At 51.8% G+C, this 23,216-nt stretch overlaps 11 protein-coding genes across 11 annotated transcripts; 7 read left to right on the forward strand and 4 right to left on the reverse strand.

Annotated features, from left to right (window-relative positions):
• Positions 1-532: 532 nt before the first annotated feature.
• On the forward strand, positions 533-1,022 carry ASPVEDRAFT_81788 (uncharacterized protein; the record flags this gene model as incomplete). Its single annotated transcript, XM_040817089.1, has 2 exons — positions 533-752; positions 835-1,022. 2 exons carry the CDS (start codon positions 533-535, stop codon positions 1,020-1,022), a joined length of 408 nt encoding a protein of 135 aa, XP_040665972.1.
• A 152-nt stretch (positions 1,023-1,174) lies between these two features.
• Positions 1,175-1,917, reverse strand: ASPVEDRAFT_26961 (putative FHA domain protein SNIP1; the record flags this gene model as incomplete). The annotated part of the gene is made up of 2 exons (XM_040809966.1): positions 1,175-1,710; positions 1,773-1,917. The coding sequence occupies 2 exons, from the start codon at positions 1,915-1,917 to the stop codon at positions 1,175-1,177; spliced, it is 681 nt and encodes a 226-aa protein (XP_040665973.1).
• A 462-nt stretch (positions 1,918-2,379) lies between these two features.
• Positions 2,380-3,273, forward strand: ASPVEDRAFT_51448 (J domain-containing protein; the record flags this gene model as incomplete). The annotated part of the gene is made up of 1 exon (XM_040814473.1): positions 2,380-3,273. One exon carries the CDS (start codon positions 2,380-2,382, stop codon positions 3,271-3,273), a length of 894 nt encoding a protein of 297 aa, XP_040665974.1.
• Positions 3,274-3,853: 580 nt separating this feature from the next.
• fmqE (MFS-type transporter fmqE) lies at positions 3,854-5,617 on the forward strand (the record flags this gene model as incomplete). The annotated part of the gene is made up of 5 exons (XM_040814474.1): positions 3,854-4,010; positions 4,061-4,431; positions 4,483-4,673; positions 4,726-5,217; positions 5,272-5,617. The coding sequence occupies 5 exons, from the start codon at positions 3,854-3,856 to the stop codon at positions 5,615-5,617; spliced, it is 1,557 nt and encodes a 518-aa protein (XP_040665975.1).
• A 354-nt stretch (positions 5,618-5,971) lies between these two features.
• ASPVEDRAFT_188988 (uncharacterized protein) lies at positions 5,972-6,984 on the forward strand (the record flags this gene model as incomplete). Its single annotated transcript, XM_040809039.1, has 3 exons — positions 5,972-6,027; positions 6,243-6,505; positions 6,554-6,984. The coding sequence occupies 3 exons, from the start codon at positions 5,972-5,974 to the stop codon at positions 6,982-6,984; spliced, it is 750 nt and encodes a 249-aa protein (XP_040665976.1).
• Positions 6,985-7,984: 1,000 nt separating this feature from the next.
• ASPVEDRAFT_39645 (alpha/beta hydrolase) lies at positions 7,985-9,972 on the forward strand. Its single transcript, XM_040811971.1, has 2 exons — positions 7,985-8,805; positions 8,854-9,972. Exons 1-2 carry the CDS (start codon positions 8,309-8,311, stop codon positions 9,842-9,844), a joined length of 1,488 nt encoding a protein of 495 aa, XP_040665977.1. The 5' UTR covers positions 7,985-8,308; the 3' UTR covers positions 9,845-9,972.
• Positions 9,973-10,389: 417 nt separating this feature from the next.
• ASPVEDRAFT_127432 (uncharacterized protein) lies at positions 10,390-13,134 on the reverse strand (the record flags this gene model as incomplete). Its single annotated transcript, XM_040806456.1, has 3 exons — positions 10,390-11,191; positions 11,399-12,288; positions 12,346-13,134. 3 exons carry the CDS (start codon positions 13,132-13,134, stop codon positions 10,390-10,392), a joined length of 2,481 nt encoding a protein of 826 aa, XP_040665978.1.
• A 253-nt stretch (positions 13,135-13,387) lies between these two features.
• ASPVEDRAFT_556144 (uncharacterized protein) lies at positions 13,388-15,223 on the forward strand. Its single transcript, XM_040815097.1, has 2 exons — positions 13,388-13,438; positions 13,506-15,223. Exon 2 carries the CDS (start codon positions 13,707-13,709, stop codon positions 14,838-14,840), a length of 1,134 nt encoding a protein of 377 aa, XP_040665979.1. The 5' UTR covers positions 13,388-13,438; positions 13,506-13,706; the 3' UTR covers positions 14,841-15,223.
• ASPVEDRAFT_39650 (uncharacterized protein) lies at positions 14,977-15,705 on the reverse strand. The gene has a single exon (XM_040811972.1). It carries the CDS (start codon positions 15,502-15,504, stop codon positions 15,316-15,318), a length of 189 nt encoding a protein of 62 aa, XP_040665980.1. The 5' UTR covers positions 15,505-15,705; the 3' UTR covers positions 14,977-15,315.
• atg11 (autophagy protein ATG11) lies at positions 15,607-19,703 on the reverse strand (the record flags this gene model as incomplete). The annotated part of the gene is made up of 3 exons (XM_040806504.1): positions 15,607-19,359; positions 19,425-19,536; positions 19,636-19,703. The coding sequence occupies 3 exons, from the start codon at positions 19,701-19,703 to the stop codon at positions 15,607-15,609; spliced, it is 3,933 nt and encodes a 1,310-aa protein (XP_040665981.1).
• A 49-nt stretch (positions 19,704-19,752) lies between these two features.
• Positions 19,753-21,058, forward strand: ASPVEDRAFT_39651 (centromere protein H). The gene is made up of 3 exons (XM_040811973.1): positions 19,753-20,155; positions 20,224-20,392; positions 20,471-21,058. Exons 1-3 carry the CDS (start codon positions 19,978-19,980, stop codon positions 20,838-20,840), a joined length of 717 nt encoding a protein of 238 aa, XP_040665982.1. The 5' UTR covers positions 19,753-19,977; the 3' UTR covers positions 20,841-21,058.
• Positions 21,059-23,216: the final 2,158 nt, after the last annotated feature.

The raw sequence follows: 23,216 nt of genomic DNA on the forward strand, positions 1-23,216 counted from the left end.
ATTGCATTTGTATGGCGATTAATACAGTAGCTGGGATGGAGGATTCTTCATACAAAGGTCATTATTGACGGTGACATAGTACAGGCGTTGTACGTTGTATCTTCGGGTGTTTTTAGGAAGGTTTCATCCATTGTTTGAGTCTATACCATTTTTTCGGGGTTCAAAGTGCATTTTCTCAGGTCGACGGAATTTCTTGCATTTCTAGAATACCAACACTACTGTTCAATTGTTGACATGAATGACATTTAATTACGGAATTGGAAATCTAAGAATCCGGTCCCATAACCTGGTGTGGTGAGGTAGTTTCCTTGTCTGTAGTTGGTTTGCGCCGACGTCACACTGACATGAGCTCCGTATGTATGACATCAACTAAGGTCAAGCAACAACCATGACCACAGCATAGAATCACAGTGGGAAACTTATATATAGACGAGGCAAGAACTAAAATTCCTGAACTCTATGCTATATGTCATTCAAGCTCAAACTCAACGAACTATTCCTGTGCAACATCAATATAAACACCAGATCGACAATGTCTTTCATCGCCCGCCTCACAACGACTGCCCGCACTGCCGCCCCGTCGGCCAGACTTACCACAAACACAATCACACCATCTCTCGCAGTTTCAGGGCAGAGACTCGTCTCGTCGACGACCCCGCGCGACAGCGGTCCCGTCGATGCCACAAAAGAGACCCTCAAGAAGGCCGATAGGAAGGTTTCGGATGCTGCTGTGAAGGGTATCGAGACTGGTGGTATGTTTTCCTTTTTCTTTTCTCCTTTCCAGTTCTTGTGCTGTGCTTTAAGGTGGACAATTACTGATTGCTTTTGTTGTAGAGGCCGCCGCGAAGAAGGTTAAGGATTCTGTTGGATCGGGCAGTGCCAAGGGCGAGGCGGAGAGGAAGGCTGGCGAGTTGAAGGGTGAGGCTGCGGAGTTGGCTGGAAAAGGGAAGGGTAAGGCTGAGGAGGTCGCTGGTGAGGCGAAGGGGAAGGTTAAGGAGGCTGCAAAAGAATTCAAGTCATAAAAAGGCTGAGTCTCGCTTGAGAGATTGAATTTGAGCGTTGTTGTCTGTCCGTCCTTGAGAAAAAGGCGTTGACGCTTGTCATTGTACCGTAGTAGTAATTTTCAATATTGATTCAAATCATTGATATGTGACCATATTGCGATCGCCGACTATTAATCAGGCTGCGTGAGCATAAGGACGTATTCGCGAGAACTGTTTCCAAACTGTAGCATATCCTTATCCCGCAGCTCGATGTATCGTCCACCAGGGATCACATCCCCGTTAACTTTTGAGCCATTGGCGCTCTCCAGATCAATCGCGTACGGTTTGACCTTGCCAATGCGATCACCAAACTCGTTCCTCTTCTCGACATGCCGGAACTGGATCGCCGCATGCTGTTTCGAACAACTCGGATGATCAAGCGGAAAGTCCACAACCAGTCGTTCGCGACCGATAAGCCAGCAACTCCGCTCATTCAGTTCCACCATTTCCAGCAAGTCCTTGCCCTTGAAGACGTAGAGCCGCCAGGACTCCTTCGCCGGTGGCTTTCGCGCTTCCACCGGTTCATGGTATTTAAGCACGACTGCGTCCCCGTTGACATTGACCGTGTTGCTTTCGGCGGCTAGGCGCCCTGTGTTACCGAAGTTGGGCTTCTCCTTATCTGGGGGCGGGGCGTCGCCCTCGCCCGAAGCTTCATTCTTGTATGCGTCTTGTTGAGAGGGCAGCGGTGCTTTTGAGCGAGCCGGGGCGCGCGAAGACGGCGTCCCAGACCGCCTGTCTGGTGACCGTGACCTTGAATAACTCCGATGCCTCCGCGAGGATCTCTCTTTGTGACCGTGCTCTCGATCACCGTGTCTGCGATGTGAGCGTTCTCGTTCTGTGGGGGAACGGTGTCTGCGTCTTCGTCGGTCGTCATCTAGGCCCTCTCCCCGCTCAGAGCGCTCAGGATGGCGGCGTTCATATTCTTTTCGGTGGCTTGTCCGGCTGGAGGGACTGCGCGATGACCTCCGTCTGGGACTGTCTTTTCCAGAGCTGCGATGGTGTCTTCGTGAGCTGCTGTCGTAATCGTCGTCGTCGCGACGCCGCCGCCGGTCACGGTCGCGATCGGGACTTCGAGAATCGGGTGACCGTCGCCGCCTGCGGTCTGAGTAGTCGTCTTCCCGTGGAGTAGGCATGATTTTGTACAGCGAGCGTTGTTGTGTTACGAGCGGGAGCAATAACGAACATAAAAAGACGGAGCTTTGCTGGTGCACGTGATGAGCTCCGCCCCCGGATGGTCGGAGCTGCTGCGGCGAAAACAGCCCACCACTATCTCACTCCATGCATCCAAGGCACGACCGGAGAAGTTCAGTCTACTTCTCCCTTAGAATCATGCGGAATGCTCAAGAAGTCCAAGATTATAACCTATAACGGGTTGCTGCAGCTAGGCCAGTCCTATCCAGCTCCGTCACCGCAGTCTTATGCGCACCACACCCAGCGGCTCTATGCCACAGCCCATGGCGAGTTCTCAGAAAGAGACCTCTCATGGCCGTCGACGCCCTCATTTACTCCATATGATATATTCGGCATATCCCGGGCCGCACCGTACTCGAAACATCGTTTCTACGAACTAGCCAAGGTCTACCACCCTGATCGCCCCTGCAACGGCCACCCATTATGCAAGGACATCTCTCCCGAAGTGAGGCTACAACGGTACCGCATCGTCGTTACAGCCCATGAAATCCTCTCAGACCCGGGTAGACGCGCAGCCTATGATCGGACGGGGATGGGTTGGAGCTTTAACCCTGTAGCCACGCACCGGCGCACCCCGACTGGATCCCCCGACTCTGACCCGATCTTCTCCAACGCAACCTGGGAGGACTGGGAGCGGTGGTATAACCGAAACGGACAGAAGCAGGAGACTGTTGTGGACCATTCGACCTTCGTTACATTTGTTGTCCTTCTCTTCTTCATGGGAGCTGCCGTGCAGGCCTCGTGGATCACTCAGGTCAGCACCGGGTATGAGGATCGACTACGGGATCTCAACGAACAGTCGACGCGGTTTTTGAATGAGCGCCGCACCAACACGGTTAATCAGATGGCGGGCTCTGATGCGAAGGTGCAGCATTTCCTGATTCGGAGGGATCCGTCGGGGTATGGGTTGAAGGAGGAAGAGCAGCCTGTCTATCATAACGTACTTAAGCAACGAAATGGCTCTTCGTCTGAAGAGGGTAGCGCCGAGAAGGATGGCCAACCAAAAAAAAGTGAAGTTGACCAAGCTCGTGGAGGTTGAGGCGGGTCCTTGATCTTCGCGTGCGATATGACCAGAAGTATTTCATCTAGTTCTCATTTCAACCAATATTCGGCATTGACTGGATAATATATACACCGTACAATAAACATCAAACTGGACATCTACACTCTAGCGCCAATTTAGTCGTAAGTAGCCGGTGTACCCAAATGGTCGGGTTGTCCGAGCCGCCAGGAAATAGAACAGAACTTGGCGACAACATTCCAAACAAATGGGAAGCCCGGGATTTATTTCACCAGAGCCTTATTCTCGTGAAAGTTCATTCGAGCTTGATAAGCCCGTAACGGGTTATCCGACCTCCGGATATCCCAGGCTGACCTCCATCGACTCTAAACCCGGACGGTTCAAATACTCTTCTTGAACGAATGGGTTGCATGATTTCATAGGTTCCTACTTGATATATCTCAAACTAGTCATGGGATCTCCGCATAGGCATCCCCGTGGGGAAGCCTTTCTTTAAGAGCTCCTCATCACCCCGCAGAACTTTACAGAATCAAGCATTAACTCCTTTATGCGAGCAGCTGCCCAACAATCAAGATCCAAGGACTTGGTCTCAGGCATTATGGCAGACAAAGATCACGATGCCATAACCGCTCACATCGAAAAGGCCCTGAACAGCACCGACGACGCTGCCGAGCGAGGCCGTCTCATCCAAGAAGAGGAGCGCCAGCTGAGTCTCTGGGCTACAATAAAACTACATCCCCGTGCAGTGCTAGCCTGTATGGTCACTCCAAGATGTTTCCTGGGGCCCATTTTAACACTCAAATAGGTATCGTGGCATTCACGGCCGGCATGATGTTCGGTTATGATCAGATATGCAACGGCTCTACTATTGCGATGCCTTCGTTCCTTTTGTACTTTGGCAATACCGGGCCATCTGGGCTATATCTCCCCTCTGTATGGACCTCGCTGTGGACGTCGATGACATCCTTACTGCAGGCACTCGGGGCTATCTCTGTGGGAATGGTATCTGATAGATTTGGTCGAAAGTGGCCTGGGGTTATTGCTGGGATTATATCGCTTGCCGGGACTGCTGTTATCTATTACGCGAAGAGCAGAGGGGCCTTACTGGCAGGGAAGATGGTCTGCGGATTGGCTCTCGGAGCCGGGATGGCTATTGGAACGACATATGCGTCGGAGGTGAGTACAGGCCGTTCTGGATTGAATTGGGTCTCTAAATTCAGTGTCCAGGTTGCACCTCTGAAACTTCGCAGTCCTATTCAAACGGTTCTCGTGCTCTTTATTGTCTTCATGCAGGGGCTGGCACTTGGGGTTGTGAGGATCTTCGTCCCTAACATGGATGAACAGGCCTTCCGAAATGTTTTCGCTATACAGTGGGCTGTTGGGGGTATCTTTGCGATTGCCTGCTTTCTGGCCCCTGAGTAAGATACCTTGCATGAACGAACTGTAGAGATGTTGATTTGCTCTGTTTAGGTCTCCGATCTTTCTCATAAATGCCGGCCGCACAGACGAAGCAAAGAAAGTTATGGAGAAGCTCTACGGCTCCAGATTCAGCATCGATGACCGACTTGCATACCTAGTCAAGACAATCTCCGAAGAACAGGAACAGCAGAGAGTCTCTGCAGGCTCGTACCTGGACTGCTTCAAAGGGACCAACCTCAAGCGAACCCTCACCGTGATGTTCCTCTACAGCACCGCGAACCTCGGTGGTGCTGCCTTTCTCTCGCAGTCAATTTACTTTCTCCTTACGCTTGGACTGCCCGCTGTGCACGTATTCGATATCTCCATCGGAGGCTTTGCGCTGGCTATTATCATTATCATTTTGACCGGTGTCGTAGGCAAGTTCCTAAGTAGACGGACTATGCTCCTCGCTGGGTGTCTGATAAACCTCGTCTTCCTCCTCGTTATTGGCTGTCTCTACTACGCTCCGGGCATGGACCCAGCCTGGGCCGTAGCAGTCTTAATGTCCGTCTTACCTCACCCATTAACACAGTCTTAGCACTACTAATCCACGACCAGGAACATCCTCATCTCATTCCAAACCAGCCTAATGCAAGCCGTCGGCTGGCCCATCGCGGCCGAAATCTCCAGCTACCGACTCCGCATCAAGTCGCTGTCCATCGGCGTGTTCGCGCAGACGCTCTCGACCTGGGTGATGACCTTTACAGTGCCGTACATGTACAACGTGGACTCGGGGAACCTGGGCGCGCGCACCGCGTTCCCGTTTGCTGGGATTACGGTACTGCTGGTGCTCGGGGCTTACTTGCTTGTTCCCGATACGACGGGCTTGACGACGGAGGAGATTGATCGGTTGTATGAGGATAAGGTTTCTGTGAGGAGATTTGGGGGGTATGTGCGGGGGTAGTTCTTCTTGAACCAGGTTATATTAGAAATATTAGTTAAAGTGAAATGCTTATCACCTGAGACCGGCTTAGTTACCTTACGACTCAGCTACGTACTCGCAAGCCGTGTAGGTAGTGGATCCTCTTCAGCCGTCAACTCAGGCCGGCCGTTTTTAGGCCGTCTACATGACTCCTTAGTCCGCACTAAGAAACGCTTTTCCTTCTTTTCAGAGGACCTATTTGTCGACGGCTTGACTTGTAGGATTCTCAGTCATTGGCTTTCCCTAGCCCCGGGGGCCTGAACCGTAAATATGTAAACCATGTCCTCCTGGAATTGGATTATGAAAATGACTTCGATTCAACTGAACTGATTAACTATGTGTGATACACAGGAGGTTTATCCCCTTGCTAGGGACGTGGCGGAGTCGAGTCGGTGTGTTCTACTTCTCTTTCTCCTCAAGTGTATACTAACCCACTGGCTCTGAGCAGGCTTAACGAGCAACATAATTTTCTCGTCCACGTCACTGAAGGGCTAATCGACAGCTCCATACCACTAGAGAATATCACCACCGTTGCCGACGTCGGGACAGGAACCGGGTGCGTCTATCCTAACGATACCAAGAGCGTCCATATACTAACAGCATTCAGAATATGGCTATTCGACACCCAAACCCATCTAAACGCCAAAATCCCCAACTCTCCACCTCGCACTTTCCACGGTTTCGACATCTCCGACGCCCAGTTTCCCCATTCTACACCCGCGGGATTTGAACTCTCAGTCCAGGACGTCCTGAAACCGTTTCCGCCCGACCACCACAATCGCTACGACTTGGTGAATGTCAGGATGCTGGTCGCTGGGCTCGCGGAGAAGGAGTATGCGACTGCAGTAGAGAATCTAGTTGCTATTCTAAGTAAGCTTAAACCGCTATAGAGATACCTTATACTAACAATACGTATAGAACCTGGTGGATATTTGCAATGGGTAGACCTAGACTGCATCGCCGTTCCCAACTCGAAAGACACGCAAGACACCCGGGCCACGACCGTCGTATCTACATGGCTGAAATTCTTCGAGCTGAACAAACTCAGTATATCTGCACCAAGTACAGTAGTAGATGCATATAAGAAATCTGCATTACTGGATACCGTCAACACGTCGTTCCGACTAGACAATCGCGGGGAAGATCTGAAGGCCAGGGCATGCAAGTGGCAGCTGCAAGCTTTCTCGGCTGTTATACCGCCAGTTATGTTGGCGACGAGGAGAGCGAAGGATGCGGATGAGGCGAGGGAGAAGACGTACGAGGCGATTCGGGAGTTAGGGCTGTATTTTGAGGCCGGTGAGGTTGTAGGGCTTGCGTTTGGGAGGGTTGTTGGGAGGAAGGCTGGATAGATGTATCTATCCAGAGAGATCTACCTGCTGGTGTAGTACGCTGGACGAGAGAAGCAGTGATTCCGAAATGGGAAGGAGTGGTTCCTGAACGGGAAGGAGCTGGGCTGCGCCGCAGTGGCTGAAGACGTCAGCATGTCAGTCAGCCCCAGGCCGGTGATGAAGTCGTACAGTATTTCCCAAGCTCAAGCGTACGACAGTCGACGAATAATATTTGTCTCGGAAACAGTGGTCCTCGTGGTGAGGTGGATGCTATCAGCCCTTGGCACACCTGGATCGTTATACTGGTGCGTGTTGATCAAGCGGAGTAGCTGCATCGGGATGGGGGCATTGTGGTCTCTCTGGGGGAGAAGGGGCGGCGTGTGGAAACGAGGCAAGATGCAGTCTTGCGAGGGGTCTATCAAAAGGGGTTATTGTCGGAATTCTGCATATTTCAATAGACAATCAGAGTACCATTTCCCTGACTATGTCTTGTTCTCTGCCAGTACTCAAAACCCGTGAATGCGATTGGTATAGATGCTACTAGGAGAGCAACGATGCCCACCGTTGCTTCTGTGGAGAGAGGCATTGGGTAGTAAAGTGTTTTTATAAACAAATATTCTGACAGTAAAGAAAGCAAGAACTAGATACTTGATAATGCTGGGCTCCTTGGCGCCTTTTATTTATGACAAGCTGTAGAGAGCCTGAGCACTACAGAGGAGAGACAGAACAGAATTGCCGTTTTGGGAATGTTGTCGTCGATCGGAACAGGTCTATCCGAGCTTGCCCTGACAGCCAAGCCAATCTCATGGCAGTGAAAAGATCGAAAGATGTCATCGCCACGGCCGGTTGACGTCGGAAGTTTTGTTTTGAGGCGGTGCAATGAGTCTCCAATCACGGTCGGCGTCTAGTATGGCAGGCTGACGTGAAATGGAGCTCCTGGCTAGACTGTTCCAACCCGGAGGAAAGCTGCAACGAACGCCCAGACAGAGCCGGTGTACTGGCACTCTTTACTGAGGAATGCGACATGTCACCCCGCAGCCTCTTAGGGGGTTGTTGTAGCAGCCCTGCAGTCTTTCTGGAAATTCTAGCGACTTCGCATATTTCGAGATCTCGGATGGGGCATATACCTCTTGATGCCATCTATATTGTGGAGACACGTTCTTCACAAGATCGCCACCAGGCCAGGAACCACAGCGGAACCAGCCTCGGCTCCGTCGCAATTCTTCTCCGCACTCGCTTTTTTTAATCTCATCTCACCCACTTGAAGGTTAATTCCTTCGCTGGTCGTCTCTCCTTTTCTATACTCTTTCATCTATATTCTGCGTCCGGAAGTGGTACCGCCACCATGAGCGCCCTCGGCAGTCCCATCGCTCTACTCAAGGCGCTTTTACTGAGGGTCCCCCTCATCCTGCGGACCGTTCTCCTCCATGGCATCGGTCAGTCGCCTGGCTCAGGGAAGCAGGACTTCCGAACCGAATTGACTGTCGCTATTATCCGCTCCTTCATCACCGGCCGCGGCGTCCCCGTTGGCAAGCAGCAGAAAGGAAGCATGCGCGATCCGGGGATAAAGGGCCCATTATGGGTGTCAAAAGTGAGGATCCCGCAGCCGGAGTTGGATGTTCAGGACGCCGTCATCAAGGCGATTGAAGAGCTCAAAGAAGGAGGCGAGACATATGATATTCCCGGGGTTGGACCGGTCGAGGCTGAGTGGACAGGGTATCGCAAAGGCGTGGATAAGAATGCACCTGAGCCGGAGATGTCGGAGGAGCAGAAGTATGAGGCATTGAAGAAGGAGAATACTGTGGATATGGTTGTTCTGTACCTCCATGGAGGTGCATACTAGTAAGTTATACTCCCTTTCTCTTTCTATACACCTCTAACATGCTGCAGTCTCATGGACCCGTGCACCCACCGTCCAGCAACATCCCAGCTATCCAAGCGGACAAACTCCCCAGTCCTCTCAGTCCGCTATCGTCTCGCCCCCCAGAACCCATTCCCCGCTGCCCTTGTCGACGCCCTCGTCGCATACCTCTACCTCGTCTCTCCTCCCCCAGGATCCTTCCACGCCCCCGTCCCTCCCAACAAGATCATCATCGCCGGAGACTCAGCCGGCGCAAACCTCAGCACCGTCCTCCTCCAAACCCTCCTCACCCTCCAGCGCACCTCCACCACCATCCGCTTCCACAACCAAGACATCCCCATCACCGCACCCGCTGGCGTCGCCCTCTCCTCACCCTGGTGCGACATCTCACGATCCATGCCCTCCGTCGTCAAAAACGCCGCATACGACTACCTCCCACCACCAAACCCGGCCTCCCCAACCCCAGAACCATTCGCGCCACCCCCAGTCCCAGCAGACAACATCTGGCCCGCCTCCCCACCCCGCGTCGACTACTTCGTCAACGCCCCCACAGTCATCCACCCCCTCGTCTCCCCGCTCGCAGCCCCCTCCCACCTCTGGAAATCCAGCCCGCCCATCTTCATCTCCGTCGGCGAAGAAGGCCTCACCGACGAAAGCCTCATCCTCGCCCGACGCATGCACCAAGCCGGCGTCCCCGTCATCGCCGAACAGACCGAAGGCATGCCGCACTGTTTCGGACTAATGATGCCCGGCTCCGCGGCGGGTAAATCCTTCTACGACTCGCTGGGTGCGTTCTGTCGTGATGCTGTTGCGGGGAGGGCTGGTGAGCGCGCGAATGGGAAATTGAAGTTCATTGGCTTTACGGATAAATCGAGTAGGGAGATTCCGCTGGAGGAGGTTAGTCCGTTGTCGGATGGTGAGGTTGAGGCGTTGTTGCGGAAGGCGAGGGAGTGGAGGGTTCAGGGGGAGAAGGTTCTTATTTCGGAGTGGAGTGCTAATAAGGATCGGGCGAGGTTGTAAGCTTCTTTCCTCATACAAATAGTTACAGTACTTAGTGTACTTAGTATATATGTAGATACGTAAATTGAGTGAAGGGGTTTGCTTTATTAATATAATGGACTAGCGCGAGTTAAAAATATCGCCCCGGCCTAGGGCTTAGAGATATATATCAAGCTGCTATGATTTTATATCGGTTTTTATACGTGGTCCTAAGTTTGTCGCTATTATTAGACCCAAGCTCTGATTAGCTAAAATTAGCGTGAGATAAGCTTCAATATTAGCCTCTGTCTGTCCCACGCGGCCGTTGTACCCCATACAGTGAACACATCCGTGGATAATACGTGCTTAAATTTGAACTTTAACTTTATACTTATACTTCAAGTCGTGAGACGTGTGTCCATTGTGCAGCGTAAGAATATGGATATATAACTACCTAAACGCCGCCCGCTATTTACCATCCATGCCCACATGCAGCGAGCCGTTCCAACGCCACTATGCTAATTTGTTTCAAAAGTAAAGTTAAAGCAGTTAAGACATATAAAGACAAGGTTTGGGTATCTGTTTGTTCAGAGGAATTCATCCTCATCCATCGAGACGTCGTCCCAATTAAACGTATTACTATCAGAGCTCATAGCGGTGGGTAGGTCGATCGTGGGACCCGGATTCTGCGTTGTCTGTCCCCATGCCCAATGAGCCACTGACGGAATGAAATTCTTGCTGGACGGAGTTGCAGCTGGTGCGAAGCTGTCCATCATGTTGCCCTCGACACGGATCTTACCGGTCAGGTTGAGTGCCAGGGGTTCGTCATCCACGTACCCATCCGACAGTCCGAGTAGCTGTGTGAAGAGTCTAAAGAACGCGATAATTATTGCCCATAAAGGAATTAGGATATCCGACAGGTGCAACCAGCGCCATGTCATGGTCGGGATCACATATGGAAAACGAGGAGCATCCGGAAGTAGGCAGTTGCCTTCGCATGTGGACTCGACAATTGGGTGACAGTAATAATCACACATGGTAGATTCCGAAAAGTACCAACCAAGCGCGATGAGAATACACCATCCGAGGCGAGTTGGACGGACCCTCCACCAAGCGCTACCCCGATCCCATAAACGTGGTAGTGAGATGACACCCCGCGTATCGCCGTTCGTTTTGCACTCACAGCCTTGCCGTGTTTGGGCCGGCTTCGACCCGGCTGCCTTGACTGCGGGCTTGCTGAGGGAAGCGGTATAGGAATCGTTGTGGTGAGTTATTTGGTTCTCCAACTTGTTGAATCCCGATTTCACATAAGAAAAGCTCTCGCTCAATGACCGTAGCTTTCTTCCAAGACTTTCCGAGGCCTTCATGTCGGAAGAATCCTTTGAGTCGCTGAAGGTCTTGGACTTGAATGGTCGGATCGCTCGTTTCTCATGTGCCGCACCAACCCCCTCCTTAGTATTGTCCCCTGCCTCCTGTTCCGCAGGAGCCTTGGACTGGAAATTCTGGGCCACTAGCTGCTTATATGCCGCATCGTCCTCTTTCGGAATCTCTTTATCGTTACTTGACGACTGCTCGGAAAAGGCCCAGTTTTTAAACTCTCCGAGTACTTGCTCTTCATATGCTGCATCGTCCTCTTCCTGAGTTTTAGTGTCTTCACTTGGCTGCTGGTCTACAATTGCCTGAAGAGATTCGAGTGTATCGTCACCGGCATCCAAAGGGTTCCTGTTGTTTTTGTGGTCATCCAAGACGGTTTCCAGGGCACTCTTAGCGTGTTCAGGAAGAGGTAGTTTCATAGGCTTCTGAATTGCGTCTGGAGCTTGTGCTCTACGCCTGAGGATTTCCTGTGTCGTCTTCGTTTCCCCGCGCGCTTTGATCGGACTTTCTTTCGGCTGTTCTGTTCCTGGGTTCTGCTTGACCACTTCTTTCTCTTTGATCGGCTCGAAGTTCGGTTTGATATTGTCCATATCATCTTGATGATCCTCTGTCTTAACCGGCCTTGTTGATCCCCAAACACTACTAGGGTTAGGCCCTAGCGCGTTGATCACACTTGTATGCTGTGGTTCGGGAGCTCGCTGGCTCATGGGTGTATCGATCCATGCCCCTGTCACAACTGGTGTTTTGTCATAAACACGCCTCTCCGTTGACACCGCCGGTTGCTGAGGGGTCTGGACTGAATCGGTGGTTTGCTGGTTGGGACTGCCGGTTCGCGCAAGTTTTCGAAGTAGATCATGCGAATCTCGCTTTGTCGGGCTGCGTTTGGTGAACGTTGAACCTGGGAATATCGAAATAGGCGTATTTGGGATTCTCTGGCCGCCTTGGTGAGAATCTTCGCTGCGTCCAGGCGAACTTTGTACTTGAGGTGACCGATGACCATAACGTGGGATTTCCGGGCGTTCTTCCATCAGATGTCGATGTTCCGCAGTCTCTCGTTCAGCGCGCCTCGAGTCGATTTTATGCCACAATCTCGCAGAAGCCTCCTCGGGTTCCTCGTGATTCCGCGTTTTATCCCACAATCTGGTAGGAGTATCCTTGCTTTCATCTACGGTCAACTCAGCCTCACGATCATGATTTCGCTTGAGGCTTTTCATCCAGTTACTGCCATATTTTCCTCGAGTCCCCCAGGTTGAAGGTGCTTTGACTGGTGGCTCAATGCCATAATCTTCCTCCGAAGCGCCTGGACTTCCAAACTCCCGCCGCTGTAGATGCTCTGATGAAGATCCGACCCCTATGGTGGCCTTGTTGAACACCGGTGACCGACCCGTCGTGGCTCGTTTCAATCGCTCCTCGTCCCTCGCGTAGTCGGTGAACCCACGATGCGGCGACTGACTTGTAAAACTTGCATCTGATGCAGTAGAGAATCGTTGTTCCCTCTTTGTAGTCGGTGTGCCCGCCGATCTCCTAAACCTATTGTCTTTGTTAATGTAGAGGGCGTTTTCATCGTCGGATAGATCATTATCCGTCAGGCTGAGGGCTTCGTCGATCTGCCGATACGTTTCATCCAGCTCTGGTGGGTTGGAACGTGAAGACATTGCGGTAACACTGCGTTGTCGTTTGCGGGGTGAGCCTCGTTGCACGTTCTGAGGTAAAAAGATGTCTTCTTCGATCTCCGACAACGGCAGGCGCGATGTGTACTCAAACGCCCCTCGCAGTGTTCCTGTCCGATTAAAGTTCCTGCGGTGTCGCGCAGGAGAATCGCGGGGAGGACTAAGGCCATGGGACGCGTCCAGATGCAGGGAATCACGCCGTGCTCGTCGGAAAGGTGAGTTGTGTTGCTGTTGCTGTTGGCGACGCGCCCATGATGTTTGGCCACTTTTACGTTCGGGGGTGGACATTGTGAGGAATCAGCGCCATTAACGCAATGACGTTTATTTGCGACGCGCGAAGTATTGATAAGAAAAATTATACAGCCCGAAGGAAGTGAAGTAAATAAGGATGTAAACTCAGGACGCCAACCCAACGCATCAAACCGAGGGGATCCTCCGGCCAAATCGGGTTAGCGGTGCGGAGGCCAAAAAAAGCACTGATCTCGATGACGAACCCCGAAATGCTTCATCAGCTTCCCTTCTTCTCTCACTTTTCTCTCACTTGTTTGAAACCCGTGGCAGGATGACATATCAGTTGATCTGAAACAAAACGGTACGTATATCTCCCGTCGCCGTCCTCATTTTGCACCCGACGACTGACCAGCATGTGACCTCATCAGATGTTTTGATCATCAGCCTCCGCGTGGCTTCCTGGACCCTCCCGCACGACATTTGAGTCTTCGATATATGTATAAATAAAGCTTCACTGTGACCCGACGCTTCGATTACGATTGCGTTCCCATTTTTTTTAACGACCGTCTGTTCCCTATAAGCTGTTCAATCGAGCTCATACCCACAAGCTCTGCCATTTTCACACCACCATGGCGAAATCCGCAAGACGGTCTGGCAAGGGTAAAGCCCCTGCTGCGTCTCCAGCATCGGCCTCTGGAACCTCGACTCCCAGCTCTCAAACCGGCCCTCTTCCCCCGTTCACACCGGCACCAGAATGTCTCACTCCGTTCCTCAAGCTCCTATCACCCGAAGAAGTATACCTCATCCACATCGACCGCTCGGACCTCGACCTCAAAAAGCAAACCTTTATAATCCCCGCTGTAACGAACATTCTAATCATTGCACTCATTGCTCTCCGAGTCTACATGGGTCGTACCATGTATCCTGCCCTCTTCGCAACTGTAGTCGGTCTCGCAAGCCCAGTGAATGATACCGCATCGTTAAGCTGGACCGAACTCGCCTCCGTCGTTTTCCGCCGTGCGCTCCCAGTCCTGTTCGACTATCTCCTCGTTGTAACATTCCTCCCATGGCCCATCCGCTTCATCGCAGGACCCATCGAATGGCGTCGCCGCATCGGCTTTCGCAGCCAAGAAATTATCGTCCGCCGCAGCCAGCCAACCGTATCCCAGAACCTCGAGCGCAACCGTTGGATCCGTGAGGACGAAGAAATGCGCGACAAGATCGTCGCTGCCGTAACGCCCGACCGGCTTCTCAAAACGGGCTACCTTCTCGTTGACGCAGATTGGGGACTCGACTACCCGGCCATGGTCAAAGCGCACGAGCTCGTCGGTGCTAGTAGCAGCACACCCAAGGGCTCAGACGCCTCTTCACATCTCCCACTTGACGAATTCCGCACCGCCGTGCTGGTCAACACCGACAGCGACGGGTGGATAATCTGGCACGTCGGCGACGAAAACACCGAAGAAGGACGTACACGCTCCAAGCAGCGCGATCAGATCCTGGACTTCAAGGAGAAGCTCACGGAAATGGGTCACGAAGCGCTTTTCTTCAGGTGGGTCGAGCTTATCCAGTATGAGAGTACGCAACCGGGCGGGTTCACCGCGGAAAGGCAAGCTAGTGCCATGGTCCAGGCGAAGCAGCTGTTTGAAGATGCCGGTGTTGACTTCAACGGATTCTGGCAGGAAGTCGGGGGGATGGAAGGGTTTGGGGAAGATGCCGATGAAGAGGTTGATGTAGATAAGTTTGCGGAGCAGTTGGACTAACGCCTTCGTGGGAACTTATACTGTCTATATGCTTTGCAAGGCGATTATTCCTGCTCTTTTCTGTCCGTTTCTCTATTATTTGGTGTTTATTTAGGCTACGGTGTTTTATGGATGGGCTCTGGACCGGTATATAGAAGGGGTCTTGGTGTAATTCGTTATTCTCAATTTAATACTGACATTGTAAACCAAACTCGCACGTTATCAAATCCGTTCTCGGCAACAAAATATAAAAAGACTACTATAGAAAGGAGAACCAACGAACATCGCAAATAACGAAAAGGGTATCATTTGGACACGGGAACCAAGAGAAGATCAAGCGGGATATGCCATGCCGGTGTCCTTTATATGACCTAACAACCATGACATTGTAATACGTGACATTTCAATGCCTGAAGCTGATATCCCAGAAACAGGGCCTGCAATGTACGTGGTGACCACCAGGGATGAGGGCTAACTAAATAAGAGCCGAACCCCTTTAAGGATTCCCGCTTTCCAGACGATAATCAACAGACCACAGCTTCTCCCACGGACGGAACCGAGTGGCCCTGGCAGCCTGGCGTCGGCTCGGGGTGGACGCCATCGACGACGACAGCGTGTCGGCATTATTAACAGAGGAGGGAGATACGGCACCGGAGCCAAGTTGGCGGGCGTAATCGCCGAGCATCCGGTCATAGGTTCGTTCCAAGCCCTATGAATGATAGGTCTGTCAGCCCCGGTTCGGAGATCATAGAAAGTCAGGACCGCGGGTTTTCTAGAAATATTTTCTTCACGGACCCTGGAGTAGGTCGCGGCGAACCTCATCGAATATGGGAGCTGCCTCGCGCTCGCGCTCTCGTAGCTGGGACTGGGAGCTGGCAGCAGTGTCGCCCTCTGCTGTCGAGTCGTTTGCTCGTGCTGATGTGGGAGCTGGCGCCTTCCTGTTGGAGGCAGAGCTGTTCCTCCGACTGTCGAGGCTCTTTGTGAGTGTTTTTGTAACATTTGCTCCGGCTGGGGTGCGTTTTAACCGGATGCTTCCCCGGGCGTCGACATGCGCTGGCGCGACGGTGCTCTTTCCAAGGCCGGGAGTTGCTGGTGCACCTGGCTTTTCTTCCGCGGCGTCTAGGAGGTACCAGCGGAGGCCGTCTGATAGCTCAAACGGGTTTTCATCGTCAATTGAAGCAGCATCGCTTGCCTCGCCGATCGATTGGCGATCAGGGTTACCGCCGTTCATGGACTTGGACAGATCAACAACCCGCTCTTCGATCTTGGTGATCCGTGCGAGGAGCCAGTCTCTGGCTTGAAGCTTATGAGAGTCTTGCTCTCGTAGGAAATAGTGCGGTGCACCGACATTGAACGCGGCCCACGACCGAATGGCTTGGTTCCGAGTTGGTAGGAAAAGTGCAAGGTCGCCCTCTTTGAAGGATCGATAGGCAATCTTGTCGTGTGCTTCGCTTTGCACGCGATGGTATTTGTCTCGGTACCCACGGGCTTCTTTCTGCCATTTCCGGGCGAGCAGTTCGATGTCTTTCACTCGTTTCACAACCGCGTCTCCGAATATGTCCACATTGAACTGATGCAACGACTCCATGAAGGCCTTGAACTTGTCGGCTTGTTCATCTGGAGTATTGGCCTGCATCCAGCCCAGAAGGGCTGCATCTGGTTTAACCGACACCACTCCAGACTGAGCCAGAGTGTCAGCAGTAGCGGATAGTGCATTGACTTTGGATGACCGTTGGACAACAATCTCGCCATCTTGCCGGATGACAGTAAAGCCTAGTTGCTCCAACATGCGCCCCAACTTCTCCACTTGAGCATACAGTTGTTGTGAAAGCTCCTCAAGCTTTGGCGTGTGAACATCAACTTTCGCAGTAGTCTGTTTATCGGATTCGGATAGGACTTCAACCCTCTTCTTCCATTGCAAGACCTCCTCTTCCGAACGGCGAGCCCGTGCCTCCACTTCAGCGAGTTGTTCAGATATATCAGTAACCTTCTGCTCCTCTTCTGCAACATGTTCACGTAGGGCACCGGCGCCTGTCTCGCCGGCTGCAAGCTTCGACTCCAGCTCACCGAGTCTAGTCCTTTCATCGTTTAACTCAGATTTCAAAGAAGCCAACTTTGACTTCTCCTGCTCGAGCTCTTCCCGAGCCTTTTCCAGCTCGGACTTGTAACCATCTGAAGCGCTCTTTAATGTCTTAGATTCTGACTCCATCTTCTCGAGCTGCTCCGTTAGAGTTTTATTCTCTGCTGCTGACTTTGTAGCGTTGTCCTCGGCAGTATTGGCGTGGATCGTTAAGCCTTCAGAAAGCACGTCAATTGCCTTAATGATGTCTGCGACTTCATTGGGTACAGTACCCCCAGGTGACAGATTCATAAAGGCACCCTGCAATGCCTGATAAAATTCTTGGTCTTTTTGCTTCCTCTCTGAGTCCCGTTTCTCCAGTTCGTCCACTTGTTCTCGGAAGCGATCTCCCGAATCCTTATGAGATTGCATCTGCTCGAGTAGGTTGTTGGCTTTCCGCATTTCTGCATCCGCACGGACATGTGCATCTTGCAATTCCAGCTCTAGTTGGTGCATACGTTCGTCAGAATCTTGCCTCTCGTGATCGCGGCCATCGGCGACTCTATCTAGTTCTTCCTCAAGCTCCTCGATGCGGATCTTGAACCGTTTCACCTCACCTTCCAGGTACCGCCGCTCGTCCCCAAACTCGCGTTGTCGAGCTTCCAGATTTCCGATAAGATCATTCTTCGTGGATTGGGCTTCCTGCATCTTATCGGTATTTGACTGGCGCTCCACGTGAGCCTCCCGCTGTAGTCGCTGAACCGTCTCGCGTTCGTTGGCGAGCTCGGCTTCCAGATGCACAATACGGTTAATGAGGTTCTTCTCCTCCGATGTCTGATTTGCAGACATTCGCCGTGACGATACCGACGATCTCCGTGACATGTGGTCAGGATGAGGCGATGCCGGAGAGCTGGGAAAGTCGATGGAGAAGTTACCGCTTGCAGGACGGACTATATGGCTCTGACGATGAAGAAGATCCTCCAGTTTTCGGATCCTGCTCTCCGAACCGCGTAGTTTCTCCTCAAGTTTGTTCTTCTCGTCCCTCAAATTTCGGACCATTTCATCGCTATGGAGTAAGAGGGAGCTGCGGCTTAGATCATATAGACTTCCCTGTTTGAACGCTTTCGCTCTACGGCGCTGCACTCGGGTGGGAGCATCGATCTCCTTGAAAGCTTGGGCCAATTCCTGCGCCGCGTTGGACATGCCAGGTTTTGACTTTAACTCTTCAATGTATGATTCGATTTCTTTCCTGGTAACCGCGGGCCATTCAAAATCGTGGCCTCGCAGGTTGACTTCGATTCCTGGCGTGGTCGTGTCCGTGATGGAAATGAAATCTTCCATATTCTTCATCCATTTCTTTCTTCGACGCTGCTCCTCGTCTTGGAAGACGGACATTTCCTCGGCCAAGGTCAATGAATCGCTCTTCATCTTATCATTGAATTCCCGTCGCCTCACGGACTCGATCAGAACAGACCCGTACACCAGAGGCATGTGAAAGACAGAATACAGCAGATCGAAAGCATCGCTTTGGAAGGTGAGGTTAGCGATTTGAGATTGTACGTCAGCCAGACGTGATTCAATAGAGGATATAAGTTTCGTATGATTAAGCGCAGCCTTCGCCGCAGCATCATATTGGTTGGCAGCTCCGCCCAAGCCTTCTCGAATTTCGAGACCAATCTCCAGCATCGATGGCAAGATGTCCTTGGTATGATTCAGCGCAAGTCTAGAGATACTGGCTAAGGCCTTTTGATTGTTGGGTAAGGCGAGAACATGCTCGTAGTCGGACTGGATTTTCTTGGCCAACGGTTCCACCTCTTGTAGGAGACCTTCGACGTTGTCGGAGCCAGAGGGAGGAACATCGTCGAGTAACCGCTGGGTTTCAGCAGCGATCTCGCCGACGGCCTTTTCAATATCCTGGAACTGCTGGATAAAGCGTGAGGACGTTGCAGACGCGTCGGATCCAGCTTTATGCACTTCCCCTGCATCCACATAGTCGAGCAATGTCCCCGTTGTCCCCTTGTCGGAATCCTTCTTGGGCGTTGATGGCCGACCTAGAAAAGAAAAGTCCTTTCGCGCTGAAACATTCTCGAGGTTTCCAAGTGCACGTTTCCACCCCTCAAGTGCTGACTGTTGCTCCTTTGACAGCTCGCTGGCCCATGTTTGTGCTTCTTGGAATCGATTCTCCAGGCTGGCCACGTGCGTTTTCAGATTCTCAAGAGCAACGCCGGCAGCTCGGTTGACGATTTCGGTGCGTTCGTTGAGCTCGCGGATACTTGAATCCGCCGCTGCACATCGTGTGGTCAACTTAGAGGCCCATGTCTTCCTAGCCAGGTATAGGTTCCGCCAGGCTTGTAGGTCATTCTGGTCGGAGAGTGTATCCGGAGGATTATCGAGCACGAGGGGCTGTGGAGACGGAAGGCTTGGGAGTTCGGCGTTATCTTGTTCGCTAACATATCGTCTATCGTACACAAATATCTCGCTCTGTTCGAAATAGCATCAGCTTGCGATACCTCACATGGACTGGGAGCGGAGCGGTGAGGACATACTTCAGTGGTCAGCGTTTGGATCTTGACGTTCTTCCCACGTGCGGTCATCAAAATCTGTCTTTGAGGTGGAATAGATGTGCTTTGTGTAATCCATGACCGCAGGGCGTCCGTTCTAATGGTGAAAAGGTCAGCAACGCCAGTTAACATTCCCTTGCCGATAGCGGAGCAGGCGCCCGAGGCAAGGGAAGCATGCGCCGGGAGGAGAACCTACGTAGAGAACGACCCCGAGTCCGCTAGTAGATGCTCACCTGTGTGAGCGATGTAGATGTGCAGAGACATCCCCCTCAACAACCGAGCAGCGCAGCTCAGAAGTCGTCCAGCGAGGAATGCGGGATGTTGGGATGATAAGAGAGCGTTAAGGCTTCCAGATGTCTGAGAAGCTTCCCCAGCCTAGACTGTATTTGGATGCCGCGGGTCCGAATGCACCACACCTGGTCTCCACCGCCCACTGCCTGCGCTTCCCTGAATACTCACCCACGAATACTTCTTCTGCAAAGACTCCAGTAATAGTTCTATCACGCGATGTACTGAAGTCGCCACGAGGCCCTGCTCGATGTCGTCGTCCAAAGCCCGGGGACTCCCTCAACTGAGCTCGGGCGAAGTCACACTGCTGGACCTGGCAGCTGACGATCCCAGAGACACTGTATCGTTTTCGGACAAAGAAGCCTTGATCGTTCAGCTATATCAGCAAATCCAGGAGCAAGAACTCGAGAAGGCCCTTTTAGAACAAGGCATGTCTGACGCGCTCGTCTATTTTCTCAAGTTTTCTCTCAATTCTGAGTAATAACGTTTTCCCCAGAATTGGAACCACTCTCCACAAACAATGCAGAGGAACTTGTTACAGCAGAACGCGAACTGCTCGACGCGAGAGCTACCTACACCGTTAGGAAAAAAGCGGTCAACACCGTGCTTATAACAGACCCTATCCTCAAAGCTGTTCATTTAAAAGGAGCAACCCCCGCTGAGCGGTAAGTACCACGCCTTGCCTTGCGCTAAGTTGCGACGGTAAACTATCGATCTAGGCGCATGTTGTTAACGGGCGACAGGGCGCTTCTTCGTCTCATCAACCGCCGGGACATATTGTCCTTGGCACAGGAGAATTTAACGGAGGCACAGGTCGCGGCTTTGAAGAAGCTCTCAACCGTCGAGGTAGAGAACTTGCAGCTCCACGAGAAGAACCAAGAGTTGGCTCGGGAGCTGCTAGAGCTTACAAAGGATGACGATTCCTGGAGAGAGCAGCTCGATGATCCCGAGCTGAAACAACAATTGGCTGAACTCGAAACAGACTACAAGAAGAGCAAAGCCAGATGGGAAACTATGAAGAACGTTGCAAGCGCGATTATTGTAAGCAGCGGAGTGAATTGGGCAGAAGACGAGGATCTCACGGCTCTTGTTCTCGATGAATCCAATGATTGATGGGTTGGGTATTACTGTGATGCTACGAAATAGTGCCCCAGGTAGAACCTTTGGACAGGATTTCTGGTGTTTATATAGATAGGCGTTTATTTACGGCGGGATAAGATACCCTTGATTAATGTCATGCCATGTTCGAGTTATAGTTGAAATGGTAGCTCATATTGTGCAAGCTACATGCAATTGATCCGCCGCTAGGTGAGATAGAAATAAGAGAAAAGAAAAGAATACTTGACTGTCGTGTTGACGATTGATGGTGTTGATTGGTATAGACCCACGTGACATCATGGCTGGGAAGGAGATTCGTCACGGCGAAATTTAAGCTGAACGAACCAACTCTCAATGGGCGAAAAGAATCCTGCAGGAACTTGAAACCGGTGGGCTGACTCAAGCCGTTGAAGCCCGCCACATGAGTAAGGCAGCCTGATACGTGGCGAGACTCGGCGCGTAATGCTGCCTTAAAAACAGCAGGATGGGAACGGGAAGAGTTTCGAAGATGGGGGAAGAAGGGCAGGCAGGTGGATGGAGGCAGGGCAGTGGACGGGGCAGCAGGCCGACGGCTCCCCACCATCGCCCGTTGTTGTATTATTGTCAGTGTTATTAATCACATATCACATTAATTAGGCGTTTGACCGGGGCTTACAATACCACTACCAAGGGCATGCTAAGCGGTTACAATCCAGTAAGTTTGGTGGTGTTGTTTGCGTTGGAATGCAGTGGCATTTGCGCTGGACTTGGTCAAGGCCCTTACTGAGCACCGGACCAGATTACCCTATGAAATGCTAGCACTGGGCCTTGCTGGACTGGCAACCCTGTTATGGAACTATACCCATCAATAATAATTAAAAGTTAATTCGGCTGGTGAGCAGCTGGCTGCAAACGCTTTGTATTGCCCGATGAGCAAACAAACCTTGTCCGGCTGGGTGTATCAGCACGGGATACGGCGAGTTGCCAGCGGGAAAAGGCATTATGAAGGTCCAAGCCCATTGAATGGATGGTGAATACTACCTAATATATCCAGTGTTGTGAGGTCTTGGGCATGACCAGCAGATTCAACCCATGGAGCGGCATGCCCACATAATCCGTTGGCAATTGTGACAGGTAATTTTTGCTGGCTGTCGATGGCCGAGTCTCTTGATTACAGGAATTGCGACAATATACTTGTCTCATTGGCGGGATAGCTCTGGTGAGTCGTAGGAGACGACCGCGTTTGGTTGCTGTGTGACGACGGGCAACTGCTTTCCTCTGGATAGGCAGAGCTTAATTGAGCAAGGAGGGTCAACCGCAGCACTCCAAAGTCTGCGGTGAAGAGGTCAGAGGTACTTTTTTCTGGTCGACGGGAGGGGTCGAGCCCTGGAAGACCAGACACATGCAAAGCAGGTTCCAAGTGTGAGCCAGTTTCAAAAGCCTTGAGGGCGGTTGGAGTGAGGAAGGAAAAGGCTGACGAATTTGGCAGAGCTCGTGTGGAGAAGGACTTCTTCCAAAGTTTGGACTGTGATAGTCAACCCAAGCGCCAGGAAGAGTTTCATTGCTTCTTTTTTTGCTTCTTAATCCGGGCAGATTCTGAGATGTCAAGCAGATAAAGAGAACAAAGAGTTTTACTTTTTTTTGGGCTGGTTTGCTTGTAGAGCCGTCAGATGCGCCGCCGAGGTTCAGAGGATTGCGACTGCAGAGCAGAGCTGAAAGACTGCACTAAGAAACCCCTCAGGTATCAGAGGCGTATGGAAACATCACAGCATCATGACTGTGGATTATTACGAGCCACCATCAGATTTCTTTATCCGTGACCACAGCTGAGTTGCACACGCACACATCATGGGCCAAGGACTAAGGCCGCACCCCCAGCAGGACAGTGCTTGGGGGAACTGCTAGTAGTACGACTCGCCTGCTGTTACGGAGTTGTACGGAGCACTTTGGGATGATGTAAAGATGGATGGCCCGCAGTCCGCACTCCTCCTACCGAAGACTGCAACTTGATTGCCAGAGTGCTACGACCGCCGTTTCTATGGTACCACTCAGCCAGCAGCCTATCACTTTGTCTCGGTGTGATATTATTTTATTTTACCATAAGACAATTAACCCACATACTAATCCAGGCCGTGGCGTAGGCTGTGTATTTCACTGGTACCGTACTTTTCCATACGGCGAGCAGCCGCCTTGACTCCTGAGAGAAGATGCGTGGCGTGCAGCTACACTGAAAAAGAATGAAGGCAGCAAAATTTTGAATCTACGGCCTTGAGAATGGTTGCAGTGACATTCTTGAGAAAAAACCTGGCTTCTCCCCAGCCAACTTTGGTCCAAAACGCAGATGGGAGTGATGAAAATCACGCAGAAAGTCCACTGGCGCCGGTCGCAAAATGACGGTACAGAACGGTAAGG

Source organism: Aspergillus versicolor, assembly GCF_001890125.1.
Source record: "Aspergillus versicolor CBS 583.65 unplaced genomic scaffold ASPVEscaffold_3, whole genome shotgun sequence".
Taxonomy (NCBI): Eukaryota; Fungi; Ascomycota; class Eurotiomycetes; order Eurotiales; family Aspergillaceae; genus Aspergillus; species Aspergillus versicolor.

Coding starts and splice junctions, on each gene's coding strand:
- ASPVEDRAFT_39645 (XM_040811971.1), top strand. CDS start 8,309: ATGAGCGCCCTCGGCAGTCCCATCGCTCTACTCAAGGCGCTTTTACTG. Junction 8,806..8,853: donor CTCCATGGAGGTGCATACTA/GTAAGTTATACT, acceptor AACATGCTGCAG/TCTCATGGACCCGTGCACCC.
- ASPVEDRAFT_556144 (XM_040815097.1), top strand. CDS start 13,707: ATGGCGAAATCCGCAAGACGGTCTGGCAAGGGTAAAGCCCCTGCTGCG.
- ASPVEDRAFT_39650 (XM_040811972.1), bottom strand. CDS start 15,504: ATGCTCGGCGATTACGCCCGCCAACTTGGCTCCGGTGCCGTATCTCCC.
- ASPVEDRAFT_39651 (XM_040811973.1), top strand. CDS start 19,978: ATGTCGTCGTCCAAAGCCCGGGGACTCCCTCAACTGAGCTCGGGCGAA. Junction 20,156..20,223: donor GAAGGCCCTTTTAGAACAAG/GCATGTCTGACG, acceptor CGTTTTCCCCAG/AATTGGAACCACTCTCCACA. Junction 20,393..20,470: donor GGAGCAACCCCCGCTGAGCG/GTAAGTACCACG, acceptor AACGGGCGACAG/GGCGCTTCTTCGTCTCATCA.